The sequence below is a fragment of the Populus trichocarpa genome, chromosome 5 (genome assembly GCF_000002775.5).
Source record: "Populus trichocarpa isolate Nisqually-1 chromosome 5, P.trichocarpa_v4.1, whole genome shotgun sequence".
NCBI classification, from domain to species: Eukaryota; Viridiplantae; Streptophyta; class Magnoliopsida; order Malpighiales; family Salicaceae; genus Populus; species Populus trichocarpa.
In genome coordinates this window covers 11,240,987-11,262,238 of record NC_037289.2, presented here as the reverse complement: position 1 = coordinate 11,262,238, position 21,252 = coordinate 11,240,987, and the positions used below count along the sequence as shown (strand labels likewise).

At 30.6% G+C, this 21,252-nt stretch overlaps 1 protein-coding gene and 1 long non-coding RNA gene across 5 annotated transcripts; both read left to right on the top strand.

Annotated features, from left to right (window-relative positions):
* Positions 1-2,386: 2,386 nt before the first annotated feature.
* LOC7476396 (SUMO-conjugating enzyme SCE1) lies at positions 2,387-5,815 on the top strand. The gene is made up of 5 exons (XM_002307243.3): positions 2,387-2,724; positions 2,867-2,950; positions 4,321-4,473; positions 4,564-4,677; positions 5,415-5,815. The coding sequence occupies exons 1-5, from the start codon at positions 2,656-2,658 to the stop codon at positions 5,475-5,477; spliced, it is 483 nt and encodes a 160-aa protein (XP_002307279.1). The 5' UTR covers positions 2,387-2,655; the 3' UTR covers positions 5,478-5,815.
* A 12,658-nt stretch (positions 5,816-18,473) lies between these two features.
* LOC7476395 (uncharacterized) lies at positions 18,474-20,939 on the top strand. Of its 4 annotated transcripts, XR_002981889.2 has the most exons (4): positions 18,617-18,919; positions 19,034-19,641; positions 19,832-19,970; positions 20,407-20,939. It is a non-coding gene; the product is annotated as an uncharacterized LOC7476395 (long non-coding RNA). The 4 variants fall into 4 exon arrangements; XR_008059218.1 differs by lacking the exon at positions 18,617-18,919 and adding an exon at positions 18,474-18,610 and having other exon boundaries at positions 19,832-20,939; XR_002981887.2 differs by having other exon boundaries at positions 19,832-20,939.
* Positions 20,940-21,252: the final 313 nt, after the last annotated feature.

Here is a 21,252-nt window from a genome sequence, read left to right as displayed (position 1 = left end):
CACCCCATTATCGTTGTCCATCACCACTAGCCAACATCTTATACCAACACAATCGTCAGCGAAGCTTAAAGAGGACGAAGCTAGACTATGGGTGACGAGTCAACAAAGAAGGCGATTAGATCAGGATCATGAGAATGTGGGAAATAGATTAGATAAATCTTGCAAACCAGGATCAAAAAAAGCTTGTTCAACAGATCCTTTCCGATTCTGGTTTTCATGGATCCAAGTGTGCCTTTTGGGAAGAAATTGCTGCATTGATATGAAATGATTTTCTGCGCCTAAGCCAACAATTCAGATAAGGCTCGAGAGTGAAATAGAACCTTGACTTTCATTTTATCACCATCCCATCATAACATTTCAATACCACTACCACCTTATTATTAAAATAACTATCATTTTATCATTGTTGTCATCATCTTATGATCATTACCATTACCATTAATCACAAATATTACAATCATAGTCATAATTAATATAGTCATCATAATTATCACTATCACCACCACCTTTATTACAAACATCAAACTTTTCTCATTTTATTGCCATTATTCAAAACTATATATGAAAAAATAATTTATTTCATAAAAATAATTTTCTTAGAATATTCTAATAATATAAAATAACTTATTTTAAAAAATATACATTAAGCAACATAATCTAATAGAAACAAATCATACACTGCCACAACTATAGCTACTGCAACTACAACCATATATACTATAAAAGTCAGTGTTATTAAACCTAGGCCAACAGATTGATCCAGGATCTAGCTTGAGTTGTATTTCAAGAAAACCACATGAGAGTTGACCCGATAAAACATGGATAACTTCACAAGTTAATTGTGACTTGATCAAAACTCAATTTTATTTAGAAAAAAAAAATCATAATATCATCATTTGATTTTTTAAAATAAATTTTTTTTTTATTGATATGGATCAATCCAAATTTACTTGCTTGGGTTATAGGCCAAGTAGGATAAAAATAACTTTGGTGAAAAACAATCAATACACTTGTCATGCCATCATCTTTTTTTAAAACAAAGTCAATACCAATTTGTTGAAGGGTATTTTTGCTTATTAACACTATTTGTTTTTTAAATTGATATATAACACAGTTTGAGAATATTTTTTTGGTGAAATAACATAGTATGGCAGATGTCGAGATTGAGAATAACAGTTTTGTATGAAGTCGGGTTTGGGATTAAAAATTTCTAAAGAAATTGTTAATATGAGTTGACATAATTTTCGAGGAATAAAAAGGAGAGAGAAAAAAGAAATAAAAAAAGATCTCGGAAGTACACAGAAACTCTAATTACGACATCACCAAAATCATTAGAAAGATCTTGATGAGACGAATCCATTAACACCAAGGATGGTCACGAACGATGATCGGAGTGGGCTACACTCTTTGTCCAAAGACAAGTGAGTCGTTCACTATGTGTGGCCCACTACAGTTAATGTTGGTAACTTTTTTTAGTGCCGTTAAATTCATTCCGTCAAGATCTTTTTGATGATATTAGTGGTGTCATTATCGTAGTTTCAATATACGTCCAAGATTTTTTACTTTCTTTCTTTTCTCTTCCATTTCTCCTCATTGTAATTACTCATAATTGGATTTAGATTGAGAGTGTGATCCACTTTGGTCACCATTGGTGATCTCTATTGATGTCATTGAATTCGTTTCATTGAGATTTTTTTGATAGTACCAGTGATGTCATAATTAAAGATTCGTTGTGACTCTAGGGTCACTTTTGTTTTTCTTTTTTTTTTCTCTCTCTCATCTCTCCTCATTGTAATTGCTTACTTGCTTTTGGATGAAGAGTGTGACCCACTCGAGTTACCGTTGGTGACTTTTATTAGTGTTATTGGATTCATCTCATCAAAATATTTTTAATGATATCTATGATGTCATAATCGAAGCTTTATTATTCCTCCGGGGTCTTTCTTTTCTTCTTCTTTTTGTTTCTTTCTCTCTCATCTTTCAAATTTGTGTTAGGAATATCTATTCCAGCCATGATTTCTTATAAAGTCAATATTCCTACTAATAACAACATGTATTAAACTATATTATTTCATCAAAACCTTTTTAAACCATGCTATTTTATTATTTAAAAAAAAAACAGGGTTAATTTTTTAAAAAAAATTCTTTGTGGAAGGCTGCTCTAGAAAAGCATGGTCGTGACTTTTCAAAGTGACAATACACGCCCACAAAATTAAATTCTTCACGTGAGAAACACAATAGTTGCGTTGTTTTAACGCCAAGACACATATATTTTTTATATAATACAAAAATAGAAAATATTTTTTGTGCTTTTAAAAGTTAATAATAATACAAACAAAAACATAAAAGGGACAAACAATATTATCCAATCACACCGCACAGGAACGAAGAAGCCCATGCCGAGCAAATCTGGACCGTACAGTCGGTCTCCATCCTGATGATCAAACTTTCCCTTTCCCTCACAGTGCAGTAGGGGCATGTTTGGAAGAATAAAAAAAGCAGGAGCCTGCAGTCTCGACGAGAGAAATTTCGCAGTCTCTGCCTCTGCTATTTATAAAATCACTCCAACCATTTGAGTCTGTACACAAAAACAGGGAGCTAGCAGTAGGCTTTTTAGAGAGAGAGAAACAAAAACACAGAGAGAGAGAGACAATAATGTCAGGTGGCATCGCACGTGGTCGTCTTGCCGAGGAAAGGAAGTCCTGGCGCAAAAACCACCCTCATGTCCGTAAAACACCCACACAGAAAAACAGAGACCTTCCCTCTCTATTTTCTTTCATTTTTATATGTTTTATGTTTTTTCCCCTTCGTTTATGAGTTTACAACCATGTGTTTTCTTGTGTGTTGATTTTGGTTAAATTTTTAGGGTTTTGTGGCGAAACCAGAGACACAGCCAGATGGAACAGTAAATTTGATGGTCTGGCATTGCACAATCCCTGGAAAACTTGGTGTAGGTTCTTCCCATCGTAATTTTCTGTCAATTTTGATTTCTCTTTTTAATTAGCTTGTTCTTGTTTCCTATTTTGGGTTTTCTTGCTTGTATAAGATATTTACTGTTCTTGACTCTCCCAATCTAGTTCTGGTTTGTATCCCGAGAAGCAAGAACAATTATAGCATTCAGAGGCTAAAATTACTTATAGCTTAGTCTCAAGGATTTTGTGCCTTGATCATGTTAAATTTTATTTATTTCTTTTTGTTAAGGCGGTGTCATGCTATAGGGTGATACTTAAATCAAATGGTTGAGTTCTAGTATAATGGCGAGATAAACTGGAGGTGAGGTAGTTGATCAGGCATCTGTAAGATTTAAGTTGCCAGGCCTGTTCTCTACGGGATGTGTCATTAAATTTTACTTTTTATGCCACAACTTATAAACCATGATGTTTCATTGCCCCAAGATGAAGGATGTTAGATTTTAAGATTGTTGATAAACTACTGGGAAAAAAAAGTTGTAATCTATCAAAGTTGAAAGTTTTGTGGCAATTTTGAAAGGTATTTGACATTCTTTAATTAGCTGGATTATGTCAATTTCTATTTAGAATCTTGAGTATCTAGCTAGCTTCCTATTATCCAGTCATTCTCCTGCTCTATTGATTAGTAAAGTTAAAGCATTTAGAATCTGGAGTATTTATCCTGATTGTTTTTTTTTTTCAAAGTTGTAACAGTGTTGTTATTGGATTGAATCCAGTCCCTGCTTATAAAAATTTGAATCTCATCGTATGAAATTCCCAGTGATCTTAACTTGTCTTCTCTGTCTTGGCATGGACTTGCACAGCCAGATGCAACTTACCTGGTTGAGAATTGCTGCTGTGCCTGTCAATTTATCAGTACCTTTTCTTATCCTCTCTGTTTCTTTTGCATGATGAGATCCGTTCTTTGAATTCATCTCAAATATTGTTGTTTATTCTGAACATTAGAAGTTTAATTTCTATGGCTATAGATATCACATTGAAGGCATCTGAATATTTGACAAAATAAGTGTACTTGTGAACACTCTTGTCCATTATGAGTTCAGTTGCTTTCGTGCTTCTGATCAATTTTCTGCTTTTGAATGTTGTAAAGCTAAAAGTTTGGTCTACCTTCTGGTTGCTTGTTGTTTCATTTGTTATGGCTTGCACCATCCACTTTTTTTTCTTTTAATTATTATTGTTGTTCTTTTCTGGTAAATGGATAATCCAATGTCAGCCATCAAGTCATATTTGATTCATATTATATGATGGTTTACTGATTTTTTTCTGAGGGTCTGGGAAAAAAGAAAGATAAATAGGGTAGATGTATATATCACCTGTTGGGATTGATTTTACAATTCATGTAATTTTGCAGACTGATTGGGAAGGTGGTTATTTTCCTCTTACACTCAACTTCAGTGAAGATTATCCTAGCAAGCCACCAAAGTGTAAATTTCCTCAGGGTTTCTTCCACCCTAATGTATATCCATCTGGAACTGTTTGCCTGTCAATCCTTAACGAGGACAGTGTAAGTATCTTCTGTTGCCTTTGATTATTGTTCCAGTTTTATAGGTTAATTATGTTATGGGATTTGTTCTGCTTATGGTGGTTTGTATAGGGATGGAGACCAGCCATCACAGTGAAGCAGATTCTTGTGGGTATCCAGGACTTGCTGGACCAGCCAAATCCTGCTGATCCTGCCCAAACTGAAGGTTATCATCTGTTTATCCAGGTATGCCAGCTTTTGAAAATTTGCTCTTCCATCTCTAGGTTATTTCTCTGGTTTTCTGTCTAGAAAATCTGGAAGAGCCTTCGAGCTTTTTAGGTCAAAATTTGTTTGACATGGTATAGAAGGGCTCTATCATATATATATATATATATATAATATATATATATATATATATATATATTAATGTAATTTCTGAATTGTTGTTTAGCATGCATTGTTAAATGATGTGTTCTGATCTGGTGAACCATGATCTTTGTTTAAAGTTTTTCTGGTTCTACCTTATCAAGTTCTTGCCATTAGAATTGTAATTCTCCTTGCTTCACCCAGCATGTGAGAAATATTGAAATACCTTAGAAAAGAAATGCTAAATGTTTATCGGTGAGGTAGAAAAAACACTTGTTCTGGCCTTGGGCATTGAGAACCCTGCCTGCAAGCTCATTGGGTATTAAATTTCTTCTGGATAGTGCTGTGTAGATTTTGTTGTTGAAAAGACCTGTTCCAATTTTATCAGATAAACAATTGAGATATAGTAAAGTACATGAAAAGTTGCTAGATGGTTAGTAGGGGATAATAATTTCTAATTTGTTGAAAATTGTAGCCATAAATGGCGAGGGTTCATGGGTGCCTTTTCCATGTGCAGAGAGGTCAATTTGTGTGAACAAGGGCGCAGAGTTTCTTGCACTTGGTATAGTATTACCATAACTTAATCTGAATTCTAAATGTACTTTGATTCGATGCAGGATGCTGCTGAGTACAAGAAAAGAGTGCGCCAGCAAGCTAAGCAATACCCTTCTCTTGTCTAAATGAAAGCTAGCGTTTCTGATTACTGTTGGTTCTTGGTAACTGTCCGTTGTCTGCAATTGTGTGATGCTGAACTTGTTTTTCCTGGTTATAGTTGGAACTTGGTAAATGTTGATGGCCTTCGTATCCTACTGCATGGTTGAACTTCTGTTTTGTCCCAAATTTGATTCCTTTTAATATTTTACAGTACACTAGTTAGGGAATGATACCTGTTCGGGTTTATATCAGATAGAAATCTAATGTTCCTCCTGAACGTATTTCTGTAATGAATGCTAAACAAGAGAAAATTTGGATTGCGACTATAGTTTAAGATAAAAAGGCACCTTATTCTCCACTGTTACTGATTGGCTTCCATTGATTGTGCTTAGTGTGGGTTGGCATTATGGCCAAAATGTTGCTCGCTAAAAATTGATTTTTTTATTTAAAATTATTTTTTAATATTTTTGGATTATTTTGATCTGTTGACATAAAAACTAAATTTTAAAAAATAATAATAAAGTATTATTTTAATGTATTTTTTTTTTTTTGAAATGCATTCTAGCCTACTTCTAAACGGGAACTTAGGCTTCCAAGGATAGCTGATGTCGCTCCTCTTTGAAAGTGACTGCTTGAGACATTACATGTTTGAAAAACTTGTGCGCTTCAAAACTATGAATGAATCTGCTGAATTTTAGTAGTGTTTTTGTTTTTATATTTAATTTTCATATGAAAAATAAATTTAAAAAATAAAAAAATATTATTTTCAAGTAAAAAATATTTTAAAAAATAATTTTTTTATCACAATTTGACTCTAAGTCACTGGTCCTTTAAATTTCAATTTTGGGTTTGACCGTATGACATTTCTTTTCCTATCAAGTCCCTTTCACTAGTTTAAGGATTTTTGCATGTGAAAAAATGAATTTTAATTATCATTTAGCAATCTTGTGTTAAAATCTGTAAGAAAAAAAATTGAGGGAGAAAAGAGCTGACGAGTAGCAAAAAGGGTAATTTTGATCATGTAAGAAAAGTACGAAATCTGTTTAGGCATACCACTTTTCATCCATTTATTTTTTTTAAAAAAAATCAAGCAAAGGAATGAGTCATTTGCTTGACTTAAAATAAAATAAAATTAAGAGTTGAATGATTAGAGTTTTTTAAAAGTAATGTTAGCAATTAAGTTACTAATGATTATATATAAAAAAATCATGTGCATAGTTTTTTTAAAGTTTTCTCATAATTATTGAATAAAAATAAAATGTCTAATTTTTTTATTATTATGTTTTTATACAATTTTTTTAAAATTAATTATTCTTTTATTTTTGCACACAATAGCATAAAATTTATCAAAATATAATACTTTTGTTTTTTTATTTGAATTTGTTTTTCAAATCACCGTAAGTCTCTATTAAGAAAAAATAATGTTATTAATAAAAAAAACATATGTTTTATATAAAAAATACATATGTTTTATATAAAAATACATAAACAAAGATGCAAGTTTTAGCTAAATAAGCTTATTGGAAAGATTCATAGAAAAAATGGTTTGCCAGACACAATTATATCTTGAATTTGTTATGGTTTGTTATGAGAGATTTAGTTTAACAATTTTGAAGATGCCTTTTGTCGCACCCGACATGATCGTTGGGACCTTTTAATTTGAATAGGAAAATAGAAAAATAAAACCATTAACTTGTAATTAAAGAAAACTAGGAATTTTAAAATAATCATTGGTTTCAAAGATTCAGGTAAAGGGTTGGTTATACCTAAAAAAATATTGATGTCACTCGTACTGTATATTTTCAAATGAAATGTTACATTTGCTATGTGTTATCTCTTAGATTTATTCTACACATGTTATTAATAAGAGATTTTGTCAATTTATTTTAACAATATTTTTTTATGTTAGTCCCTAAAAATAGGACATTTAATCAATTTTGATCTTTTAATGAAAAACTTGATGTTAATTTCTAAAAATAAAAGATTCCATCGATTTTGATATTTTAACAAAAGATTTGATATTAATCCTTAAAATCATGTTTTGAACCCATTTGGATAGTAAAAATTAGGTTTTGACCCTATGTTTTTTAATATGTCTAAAATAGGTCCTAATAGCACCACTTTATACTCATTGTACTTACATGGGGTCATATTGACCACTAGGTCTACTCACAATAATAAGAAATAAAATGACATAACACACAAAAATCATAAAAAATATATTTACAAATAAAGATGATAAGAAGAACGTTATAGTTTTTTTTTTTTTTTATAATCATATGATGAAAATGATATATGTTGTCACTTCGAAAGGGACTCGCCGGCAGGATAACGATTTACTGTATGATGAAAAAGTGAAATGAAAAGTATTGCCATGGACATCTTTCAACTCATTGATTCATGTTTATGCTGAACAAAAATAAATTATTTGAAAAAACAAGGTTGCAATTCATCAAAATAGCATGCAATTATTTTTTTTATGTTTATGTTTTTTCTTGTTTTATATGAAAATGCACCTACTATATTTTTTTAAACAAAACTCACATTTGAAATGCACATTCATACGCAAGAAACATCATGCTAAAAAATTAAACACACAAGAAAGTCCAAAATCCACATACAAATTACATTCAAATGCAAAACTTTTGACACACAAAATCATCATAAGCAACCAATGTTTTGTCACAAAAATTAAACAATATGTTAAAAATTAATTTGGGGTTTGAGATTGACCTTTTTGAGTTGCTAGAATCACTTAGGAAGACCTGAAAAATTGTTGAGAGAACGACAACAATGGCGGCGAGTGCAAGCCACATGCTGGACAGGGATGCCACTTTTGACATATCATTTCATGTTTTGCATGAGGCTGGAAGGCATATGACTAGCCCACCAGACACGTGGCTTCCTTCATTTTCATTCATGTGATGGAGATGTCACAACATACCATCGCTTGTGGAGGGAGATCAAAGCCCTCAAAGTGTCAGCTTCTTTTTTCTCTCTCTATTGGTTTGTTTTTCTCTCATTAGTTTTTAGATCTGCTATAATTAGGTTATATGACTTATATGATTGTGTAGTAGTCATCTAAGGGAGATAAATGGTGTTGGTGGTGCTTTATTTAGAGGTTGGAGGAGAGATAACTTGAGGAGAGAAGTTTTGGTATTAGTCCTTCTCTCTCCTCAATCTATGACGATATAGGGGTCATTATCTTTAATTGATGGAGGGATTTTGTAGGGGGTTTATAAATGAAGAGAATAGTGGTGGTATCACAAAAAATATAAAGGTTAGGTGAGAGAGAAACCGAGGAGAGAAGTTTCACATTCATTATCGCAATGGAAAGAAAGGAGTTGTGGCAACTGTTGTGATGGTTTAGGGGTTGTTGTGAACGTTGGTGGCTATTGTGAGTTGTTGTGAATGCATGAGAATATGGTGGCTAGGGTTTGATTTTTTAGGGAGAAAAGTGTGATTTTTTTCCCCTTCAAATTTTACTCTCATTTTTCTGCACACCATTTTCGTTTACCAATAGTGTCTAGGTTTTTTTACACTCTCCGCCTCCATCTCTCTCAAAGTCTTTTCTCTATTTATTGTATGATTTTTTTTTTCATAACCAAATTTCACTTTGATCTCTCTTTTTCTTGTTTTGTGTTTCACTCACCAAATTTGTTTTTAATTTAATCTTTTTATTTTTTATTTTTTTTTATGTTTTTGATTTTTTAAAAAAGATTTCAACAAGAAAAAATAGTAAAAAAAATTATGAAATGGGTGTGAATGGCTGAAATGTGTTGAATTCTTCTTTTCTTTTTTTGGATTTTTGAAAATATTTTGGGAACTAGAGGTTATATTTTAGGTTATGCCAGTTGTTCCATTTTTAAAATGCTTATGGTACAAAGTCTATATAAAAAAAACTTTTTGTAGACTTGTTTAATAAGCTTATAAAGAAAAGATGATGTTTTTGAAAGGTGTGCAAATAGTCAAAATAAAAGGTGATCATAGGAATACCTGATCGTTTTAAGGGTCAACCAACTCAAAGCTTAGTTATGAATTACCTGGTTTCCATGATATGTCAAAGATATGATTATTGCTAGATTGAAGTCTTTTTATAACAGAATTGGACATGGGTTGGATTCCTGGTGTGAACTTAAATTATTAGTGCAAGGTTGAAATCCTGGTATAAGGTTAAATTGTTATGACTCAAAATCAAACTTCTTGGTACTAGTTTGAATTTCAATGACGCAAGATAAATATTTGGTACTAGTTTGAATTCTAATGACATAAAATCAAGCTACTTGGTACTGATTTGAATTCAGTGACATAAGACAAAACTTCTGGTACTGGTTTGAATTTTAGTGATGGAAAATCAAACTTTTTGGTTGGTACATGGGTTTTGATAAAGCCAAAGTCAAGAAATAAATTGATTTGGCCATAATTTTTACAAAACAGTATTCGTTGATTTTTTAATTGGCCTTGCAAAGTATTGAGAATAAAGTTGTTAGAACTTTTAAATAATATGCTCAAAGATGAAAAGTACTCGCATTCAAGTCAACCCTTATTTGTTTGAAAATGAAATAATCTTCATCTTTATGAACATTTTCAAGTCTCTTTATTTTAGGATGTATGATTTGCAATATTTCAAAGCAATTCTCAGATATTGTGAAAGAGTAAAACAAACTTTTAATGATAGGAAGATCCAATATGTGATGACACCTTTAGGAATTGAGAATGAACATTCAAAAACATGACACAAAATCTTTGTCGTATCATCACAATATCAAACACCACAAATTTCAACCATTGATACACCTTTTCCATCCTACAATATGTTGTATTCTCTAGTATAAAAAAAGGTACCCTAAACACCTTCAACAAACTTATTTAAACCTGAATATCATAACCTGCAAGCCACACAAGGTCCAAGTCATAAAACAAAATGTCGTTAGCATTTCTTTCTAGTTACTCTCATCAATATCTACCAACACTTGATGAGTACTCACCAGATAGTGAATGGTACAACAAAAATGTTAATTGTGAATGTTGTGAAGGAATCATGGGTCATTCCATTAATATTTTTCAAGAATTCAAGAAGCATAACAATAACCTAATTTAGAACAGATAGCTGTCATTTGAAGAGAAAATGATGAATATGACATAATTCATAAAAGATTTTAGGTTAGTTGATAAGGATATTTTCTTAATGATGAGTGGGATCTTGTAGTTGGTATGTGAATAAAAAAGTTCAAATTGACTTTTGAAGAAGTAGTGAAGATATCATGGTTATTAGAGAATGGGTGCCTTAACTTTGCAAATGTGGTCACCATACCCTTTTTAGACTTTATTGTTTTTAATGTATTTTAAGGCTACATCACATATTTTAATAAAGTGAGCATTTTTCAATGACCAATTGCTATTTTGAAATCACTAGATGTTTTCATGAAGTAATATCTAATATTTCATTTTCATCCAAAATGGATAAATATAATGGCAAGCTCAAATTGTTTTGTTAAATTCCAAGATATATCAAGGAAATATTGGGGGCTAATCCTTATTTTATGAATCCTAAACCTTTTTTTAACTCTCATTGAACCTTGGAAGGATAAAATCTTGATAATATATCTTTTAAAACCTTAAAATTACTTTTTTTTTTTTTTTTACTTCCAATGAACCTTAAAAAAGAAAATCTTGCTTATAAAAAATGATTTGATGAGATAAGTGATGGTAAAAAGCACACCACTTTTTTTGTAATATTAACCTCATGGTTTTCGTAGTCAACAATGATTTTGAATAAAGCTAAGATTTATCAATATGGATAAATTTGGTTTTGAGATGAAGAAATGTCATCTTAAATAATCCCCATTTATATATATAAAAAATCCTTTGTAGTTTCCATTTGAGCCTAAAATATTTTTCTTGGAGAATAACCCAAAATAGGATCAGCCTTTACACTATAGGTAAATTTTTAAAATTCTTCAAGTAGAGCAAACGTAAGAAGGGATAAAAGTGTCACAAAAGAGATCAATGGAAATGATCAATAAGTAAAGGGGAAAATAAAGTTGTCTAAAGAATCCTTAATTGAAGAAAAAAATATCGAATGAAAAATCATGAAAAAAAACTGAAGAATTAAGGTTATAGTGAGATTAATCGCTGAAATGTCAAAATTAAAGCGACAAGCGTAAATAATGTTTGCATGTAATAAGTGATTCTATGTCTTTGAATTTTTAAACATTGTTTAAGCCTTATGAATATCTCATTTTTTTTAAACACAAGCCTCAATCTACATTATATGCTTTTAAAAGTCACTTCTAATAATAATAAAAAAACAGTTTGTTTATATTGATAAGTTTTAGCCTCTAAAAAGATAATAAAAAGATGTTTTCAAGAAAAATCATGACCTATTTATGTGATGGATATCATTCTTCATGAAATCAAGTTATCAACATAATGCAAAGTAAGACTGGTCTTTTTGAAAGCCCAAACTTTTATTTGGAATCCAACCTTTTCTTTCCAAAAGAGCCCTCAATTATTGGAAAATGCCTTCATTTCTTTCTAAGAAAAATGAGCCAAAATCATGAGATGATCATTTTTTCATACAATCCCAACCTTTGCATACCTTGTTTTTTGTCAACAAAATACACAAAAATTGTATATCGGTATTGCATGACATGTTTTGGGCTTTCAACCAAATGAGTCTTATTTTTATGAAAATACTCTTAAAATTACATTTCAATGATTTCATTTCAATAATTGGCTTGAATAAATATAATCATTAAAATTTACAACATGACCCCAAAACATAAAAGGATGATTTTAAAACAAAATGGTAATTGACTGAATTTGCAAAGTTCCTGGCGATAATGATGATGATGTGTTTGAGCCTCATGGTGCATGATAGAAAGATAAATAGTCAAACTAACCGAGGGAAAATCTATTTGAAATAATTTGTGATGAAAATGATATAAGTGTGCCTTATAATGGTTAAGAGAAAGATAAACAACCAAATTAGCTAGGAGGCAACTTTGTTTGAAAGAATCTATGATGATAATGTGTGAATGCCTCATGTTGGCTAATGGAAAGATAAACACGACTAGATCTGCTAGGGATAACTCTGTTTGAAAAAATATATGATGATAATGCATGTATGTTTCATGATGGATAATGGAAAGATAAATACAACTAAATTTGTTAGGGGTAACTTTATTTAAAAGAATATGTGATGAAGTGATGTAGTGTGCCTTATAAAGGTGGCTAAATCTACTAGGAGCAATGTTGTTCAAAATAATTATTGATGATGAGAACCATACTATGTTTAATTTTCATTCCCATTATCACTCCATTATTATTTCCATTTCATTTCTTTGAATAAAATGCCTTCAATATAGTTATTAAACTTGACTCGACGTGGTGGGTTGATCCAAGACCTGATTCGGGTTAGATCTGTTAGTAGATTGACTAGGACATTAATTAACTCGATCCGATCAAAACTTGATTGATCTAGTTGATCCAATCACCTTTAATCTAGATCTAATCATGTTAAAAAGATGTCTTCAAAGAAAAACAAAAAAATTGTTTAGAGTAGCATTTAAATGTGAACCTATTTTATTAACTAAAAAGATTTAACCAACTTACCAAGACCTAAAAAAAGATATTCAATTTAGTTTTAATATTACATACATATAGTTCTAAGAGTAGAAATCTAAATTTGTTAAGGTAATCAACCAACTAGATATAACATTAGGCATTAGTCTAGTCAAGTCTTAGATTAGGTTTAACAATTATGTTTATAAAGCGGGAATAATAATTCCATTCATAGTCCCATCATTCCATTCCTTGTTAAGAAAAAATATATTATAAATAATATGGATGATGATGATAAAGTATTATGTGTTTTATTTATTTTTAAAAATTTTGATTTTTTTCCTTATTAGCTTCCAAGCAATCTAATCTAGGTCACATGGGATGACCACTTCACTAAGAAATTGATCGATACTCTCAATTCAATCCAATTAAATGCTTAAATGATCTTTTATCAAAATTGAGTGACTAGTTGTTTGGTTCATCAGTAATTTAACAAGACAAGAAGTTTGTTTCAAATATGTCCCTTACTTCAAATAAATACACCACGAATGATCCTTCAATTTTTTTAATAACTTTCAATTGGTCCATGAGTGCAAAGCTCTTTTCAAACAAGTCTTTTAGTTCAAACTAGACAATTAGTTGTCGATTAGACTCCAAATTATTTTATAATGCAAGAGAAGAATGTGGTGGTATTGTGAACATATTTTCTTGCATTACAAAATAATAATAATAGAGAATTAAAAAGTTGATAAGTGTATTTAATGAAATATAATGAAAGTTAAATGGACTAATATATATATATATATATATATATATATATATATATATGGACTAACATTCTCCTCTCTCTAATGTTGGGGATGTTGGAGGTGATTGTTATTCAGTGTTGGTATACACTGGTTTAGGTATACATTGCTACTTCTGATACCAATATAAGAAGAAGCACAGTACGTGGCATTGTTATATATAAAAGAAACACAGTACGTGACGTTGTTATACCTGAGAATGATCTTTAGATCGAGTCACAGGTTTCTAGCCGATATACTGAGTTTGTAAGGAAAGAAGAAAAGAAAATAGATAAATTTTCTAATGCGAATGAGCAAGGCAAAACCAACAATGTTAGGATCCTTGATCAAATACAGAGCATACTTAATTTGCAATTTAAAGAAAAATAAAGAATATATGTAAAGATTCAGAAGTTCAAAGAAATAAACCTTGAAATTATATTGATACAGAAAAGAGGATATTTTGCAAGAGATATGGGTTACAATTTTGGAAATTAATACAGGAAGAATAAAATTAAAGAAGAATATAATTCGTTTGCAGAGAAACTAGATATATGATTGTATTTTGCTCTGCCCTTGAAATGGAAGAAGGCCTCCTTTTATAGAGAAGGAAAGCCTAGCTTTTGTAGTAGTGGGAGACATCTTTTGTAAGTGGGTGATGCCTTTTTCAGAAGTGGAAGACACCTTTTGTAAGTGGGTGACTGCTGAGCTGAAAGCATATTTGTATTTTTTTTACCGACACTTTTCTTTTTAGTGCCTCTTGACAAGTGGCAGGATGCCAAAGCAATCGTCTTTATTATCATCTGTAAGGGAAATGGCAGGAGATATCGAATCAGATGAGCTGGATTGGGACAACACACACACACACACACACACACACACACACACACACACACACACATATATATATATATATATATATATATATATATATATATATTGTTTATTGTATAGAAACTTTAAGCAATTAAAATCAATATCAATATCAATATCAATATCAAAATAGAAACTTTAAGCAATTAAAATCAATATCAATATCAATATCAATATCAAAATACATTCTAATATTTTGAAATAAGTCTAAAAAAAAGTATCTCTATAATCAAAACCAGTTTATCTTATTGATGATGTTTTTTATAAAATTAAATTGTAAAAATACAAAAAAAAAACAATATGAAAAAAATTGAAGGGTTAGGTGTGCATGGGCTAGACATGTATGCCAGGGTTTTACATGTTTTTCTTTAAAGGGCATTGTTTGCAACTCTCTCAAACAACACATCGCTCGTATAGATAGACAATGCCTCGCCTGCTTGGATAGACAACATATCAATTTATTATCCTTCCTTTTCTAGTCACTTGAGGTAGCTCGAGTGACCAAAAAAATCACGGTACAAGTTTTGGATCCAAACAAACAAAGATTTCAACTAATTTTTCCACCAAGAACATGAAATAAACATTTCATGAACCATTATATACCTCATTTTTAATAGCAAAACACATTCTAATTAGTCTAAAAATACAAAATCAAATCTAATACAAAAAACTTTTCAAGCTTCAAACAACTTTTTCCAGTATCATTAAAGGTGAAAACCACCTTTATTAAGTTTCATTTTCATAGATGAATCTATAGACACCAAAATCAAAGTTATTGGTGATCTTATTCCAGTCACTCATCTTTTATGTTTTAGAAATTAAAATATAAAACAAATAAACTTTGAGACCTAAACAAAATTCCAAACATGAAACATGATCAAACTTAAAATAATTAAAATTAAGAGATCAAACTATAGATTTACACACATGGAAAGGGCTATAATTTGTTTTTTTGTAAAATGTCAATTTTGATCCATTTTCTTTTGATTTTTTTCTTTCTAATAATTCAAAATTCTTTCATGCAAAATTGAGATGTCATTCAATAACAAAGCAATCTTAAACGCCCAGGTAACATGATAAAAGGCAATTCAAAGAGAATGAGAAAATAAAAAATTGAGGGATGAAGGATGAAGATTGCACAATAAACAATGCCATGAATAGTATTTCTTGAGATCTCATTTTCATTTAGATTCTTTTAATTTTTAAACCTGGAATGAATCTTAGTTTTTCAATAACATCTAATTTACTTTATATTTATATTAAACTGGTTTTTGAATGCAAAGTGTTTTTGACCTTTAATTAGGGGTGATTATTTTCGATTCGGTTCGGTTTTTACCTATAAAAATAACCAAACCGAATTTTTTTATTTTAAAAAATCAAAACTGAACCGAAATAGAGTCAAACCGACCGGTTTCGATTCGATTCGGTTATTTTATATTAAAAACAAAAAACTATATTGTTTTTGGTTTTTTTTTTGTAATTTCCAATTGGTTTGGTTTCGGTTTAGCTCGGTTTTTTTCAGTTTTGGTTTGGTTTGGTTTTTCAGTTTCAAGCTTATGGAACCAAAACCAAAATCAAACCGGTTGGTTTTTAAAATATTCTAATCAGTTTAATTGATCGGTTTTTTTATTTTTTTTGCTCACCCCTACCTTTAATTGATACATATACTTGAATTGATCCCTCAATTTTCAATGAGATTGAATTTAGTTCTTGATTGTAGAGTTCTTTTCCAATAGATCCTTTAGATTAAACATCTTTACCGATAAATTATTATAGTCCAATACTTTCATCTAATCTTGGTTTGAGTCTCTGTTATATTATACTTTGAAGATTATGAATAATTGTATTTGATATTAATTTTTTTTATTTCAAAGTTTATCATAGTTCTCTGATATATTTCAAAAGTATAATTCCTCTTTTTTTGTACTTGTGTATGTCAACACATAAAGCAATTTAATTTTATCATGAATTTGTAAATTTACATTTAAATTTGAAATAACAAAACTCAAGCTTCAAGATTAGAGAATAAAGAAAGCTTGAACTATCAAGCAAGGAAAAAAATAAATGACAATTTAATTCAAACTTGAAGATAGTGACTTGACTCAATCTAAATGAATGAGTTTTTTTCAAAAACTCGATCCAAACCCATCTCAATAATATATATATATATATATATATATATATATATATATATATATATTATTTTATTTTATTTTTAATTAAATAATAAATATTTATATAAATATTTAAAACCTGATAAATAAAATATGAATATTTAAATTTTTTATTTGATAGATAATAAGTAAAGTATAAATATATATATAAAAAAATCTATGGATACTAATTTTCATCCTTAAAAAAAAAGGGAATACCCACCCATGCCAACGTCAATTGCTTAAGCATCCTTTTAAAGTTGATTTTCGCTTTCTCATACGATACTTAACCACCGCTTATAATCAAATTCCTTTTTTTTTTCTTTATCAAAATGGAAATGTTCAAATATAAGATATCCATATAATATTAAATATTATAACGTATATATTATTGAATCTTTTTCACAAAATAAATATTGAATTTAATTTAAAATTTTGAACAAACCTCAAAAAGCCCCTAGCTTATAGGGGTAACCCAATTAGGTCATCAACATATTTTTCATCTCAATTAAGTCCCCAATGTATCAATGGATTCTTAGTCAAATCTTTTTGTTAGTTTAGGTTAATGTAATGGTTAGGTAGTCATGAAAAAATCATGTAATTTCTCTTTATTATATTAAAACCCATTAATTTGCTAAAAAACTAAAAATTTCCACATTACATAACAAAATATATTGTTTAAATAAATGAAAGAGCTTTATATTTCTTTATAAAGTTTGGTCTATCACGTGAGTTTCATGTGATTCAAAGCGAAAATCTTAGAAAGTTCACTTCTTGTTCATGAAAAGAGAAAAATCATGAGTTTTAAGTAATTGCTTAAGCGAAAGAAGGATCTGATTAGAAAATTATATTATATTAGGGCTTTAATTTTAAAAAATAGATTAAAGATTAAATAAAAAATATTTTTAAAAAATAATGTATTTACCATAATATCAAACACACAATACTTAATTTTAATTAAAAAATAAAAAAAATCAAAGGGCTTAATTACCCTCTTTTACCACTCAATGAACAACAAAATGGTTGCATATTACCTGCCACCTTCGGATCACTGCCAAGTACCAACAATACCATCTATTCCACCACCAACGGTGTCACCTATTCCACATTTACCTCCACCTCCACCTTCATATTATCTCCCTTAGAGCATCTCCAACGGAGCTGCTGAATGAATAGCCAAAAATAAAATAAAGTAATATTTTAGTTTTTCTTTGCTTGTTTTTCATACTCCAAGAGAAAAGTCAAATAAAATGCTAAAATACCTTTTCTTTTCCACAAATGATATTCCTATATATCTCTCAAAAGAGCCAAAACTAACAAAGTGGGGCCAACAAAAGAATAAGTCAATTAAATATAGCCATGTGGAAAAAAAAATAACATCAAAATCATTAAAAAAAATAAAACACTTATTTATTCCACTCTAATAAAATTAGCTTTTCAAATGGTTTTTTTTATTGGAGTATACATAATAATAAAAAAAAAGCTATATTTATACTATTCAAATCCTTTTAATATATTAATATAAAATATAAATAAAAAATATTTTAAAAAACAACCTCACTTTTAATCATCCCAACAACATCCTAAGTAACCGTTCCTATTTTAATCATCCCAACGACATCCTAAGTAACCGTTCCTACTTATGTCTCATATGATCAGGTCCGTATACTCTTTGTTGCAGGCCTTCCTGATGACATCAAGCCCAGCGAAATCTACTCTTTATTCCGCGAGTTCCCTGGCTACGAATCTTCTCATCTCCGTAGCCCCTCCCAAAATTCACAGGTTCCTTTCTTTCCTTTCCTTTTCTTTCTTTCTTTCTTTCTTTCTTTCTTTCTTTCTTTCTTTTAAAAATCAATTGATGTTCTAAATAAGATTGGAACATTAAATATTTTGTGCTGGTTTTTAATCAGTGAAGCCAGAGTCTTGGTGGTGAATTTTTGGGAGTTTTTTCTTACATGTGTTTACGAGGTTGTAAGTAAATTCGGTTAAATAAAAATAAGAATGTTTTCCATGAAAGAAAGAGAAAAAAGAAAAGAAAAAGAAAAACAGAGAGAGAAGAGATGAGAATGCCAGTTATGGGGTGAATATGCGGTGCGTTTAAAATCTTAGAATTATGACAGCGCTTATCTTATTCATTCCTTGCATGATAAATAAATATGTTTTTCTGTTGAGTTGATTTATTCAGATGTACTGTGATTGTTGCAGCCATTTGCTTTTGCTACGTTTGCAGACCAGCCGTCCGCCGTTGCAGCCATGCATGCACTGAATGCAAGAACATCTTGCCCTGATCCAGTAAAATGCCCTGCATTGCTGTAGTGTTTGTTTTACATGAAACTTAAGTTCTGTCCCAGCTAACATTATATATTGCTGCTGTGGTTTGAGGCAATGCTAATTTCATTTTTCAATTTGAAGTCTGAGAAAAATTCTTATACTGAAGTGGCTGGTATCCAGTTAGTGGTGAGGGCGCCCTCACTGGGTTGTTTTTATGCATCAGGGTCATATTTAGATTAATTGCAATGCTGTGTGTGTTAGACATGCCACCAATAACTGAAAACTCTTGGCTCTGAACCTTTGTTGCAGGGGATGGTTTTCGATCTTGAAAGGGGATCAACCCTATATACTGATCTTGCAAAATCTAATGCCAGATCTATATCTAATGGATCTTGCAAAATTTAATGCCTGCATTAAATTTCCATGTAACTGACTTTTCTTCTTATTTATATTACTTGATTTTGAGGATCAGCGATGAATGGTCTGGTTTGGATAAGAAGGCTGGAGGGTCCTCTGGATTCTTGATGGCTCTCCTGATTCAGGTAAGACCACTGTCTAAAATTGCTAATGTCAGCTAGAACACTTTTTTCTGTGTTTATGTTTTGGACTGAGCACTCCCAGTTATTTTCTTTGTGGTTTCCTTGGAATACAAATCAATTACTTAATCACATGGAGGGCACATTCTTCTAAAAGCTCACATTGCACATGTTTTGCACTCTTGGACACTAGCAGGTTTTGGCAGCGTTCACTTGCCTGGAATGACTATTTCTGCTTTCAACACGATTGGTATTCCCATCTGCACAAAGGTCATTTGCACTTCTTGAGCACATCTTTATTATGGAGCTAGAAATGAGTCAAAGCTGGAAAACTGGTTAGATTACCTCACTGCTTTTGTTTTTATGCAAATATCAGTCCCATGAGTTCTGCACCTTTCTTTTCTATCCCAAGTTTTATCTCCTCGAAATAGAATTGCTATCATGTTCTTATTGTTTGAGAAATTGTTCATTTCTAGATCTGGATTTTTTGTAATTCTCTTGTGGAACTAAAATTGTTCAATTTAGTTCATAGGATAAGTTGTACTTGTAAGTAGTCGTAGAATGCTGGAATATTTACCATGGAGAAACATGACATGCAAATGTACTTAGAGTAGATTGTACTCCTGTAAGAGTTCTTGCACATCCTTTATGTTATTATGGGCCCATTTATTGTTGGATTGTTTTCTAATCAAAATAACAGGATGTGATCTGTACAAAAGCATTTAGTCTCTGATGATGATAAACTAATGTTTCCTACATCCCCATGTCCAGCACTCTTTGTGGCTAATCTGGGGCAAAATTGTACAGAGCAAGAGCTAATTCAAGTATTCTCAAGGCAAGGAAGCATTACTCATTCCAAGTGTGATATTCTGCTGATTCTTTTTCTAAAAAAAGGAATAAGTAAAAATACATGATGATAAGTAACTTGAAGGGCAATAATACTTTTTTTTTTTGGTAACCATGGGTGTCCGGATTAGCTTACGCACATCTCAACTAATCCTTCGAGGCCCTGAAGTTAATGACCATGTATTCCTCCAGTTGCTCTGACGTTTGTGGCACTCGAACTGATAAACTTTAGATAACAAACTTAGAATTTGATCAGTTAAATCATACTCGGAGAGCAATAATACTTGCAATGCCTTTGAGTAACCATAGCAAAGGCCTTCTTTTGAAAAGGAAAGTGGAATATTTGAATGAATTTCCCTGTAACTTGTAACTATCTATACAGGTTTGGCTTCAAGGTAACGAACGAATAGTCTCGTTATTCATGCTTCTCGTAATGAAATCTCGCTCTATCTTGCTTAGGTTTTGGATTGTTTGCTTCCTCCTTGGCATTTGAACAAGCAATATCTTTAGTTTGCTTTACTTCTGAAATTGATTTCACAATTTGTCCCGCGGAAGCTTAAATTTGTTGGGAATATCAATATATTGTTTTATTTTGTCTTGGATATATAAATTTTATTTTCTTGAAAGTAAATCATAAAAATAACTAATAAAATATCAGTTTTACTATATTTCTCGTATCTTATTCAAATTCTTTATAACCTGACAACATGAAATATGGAGCATCACCATTGAATCATAATCTCTTTTTAATTTAATTTTTTTTTTATGCGG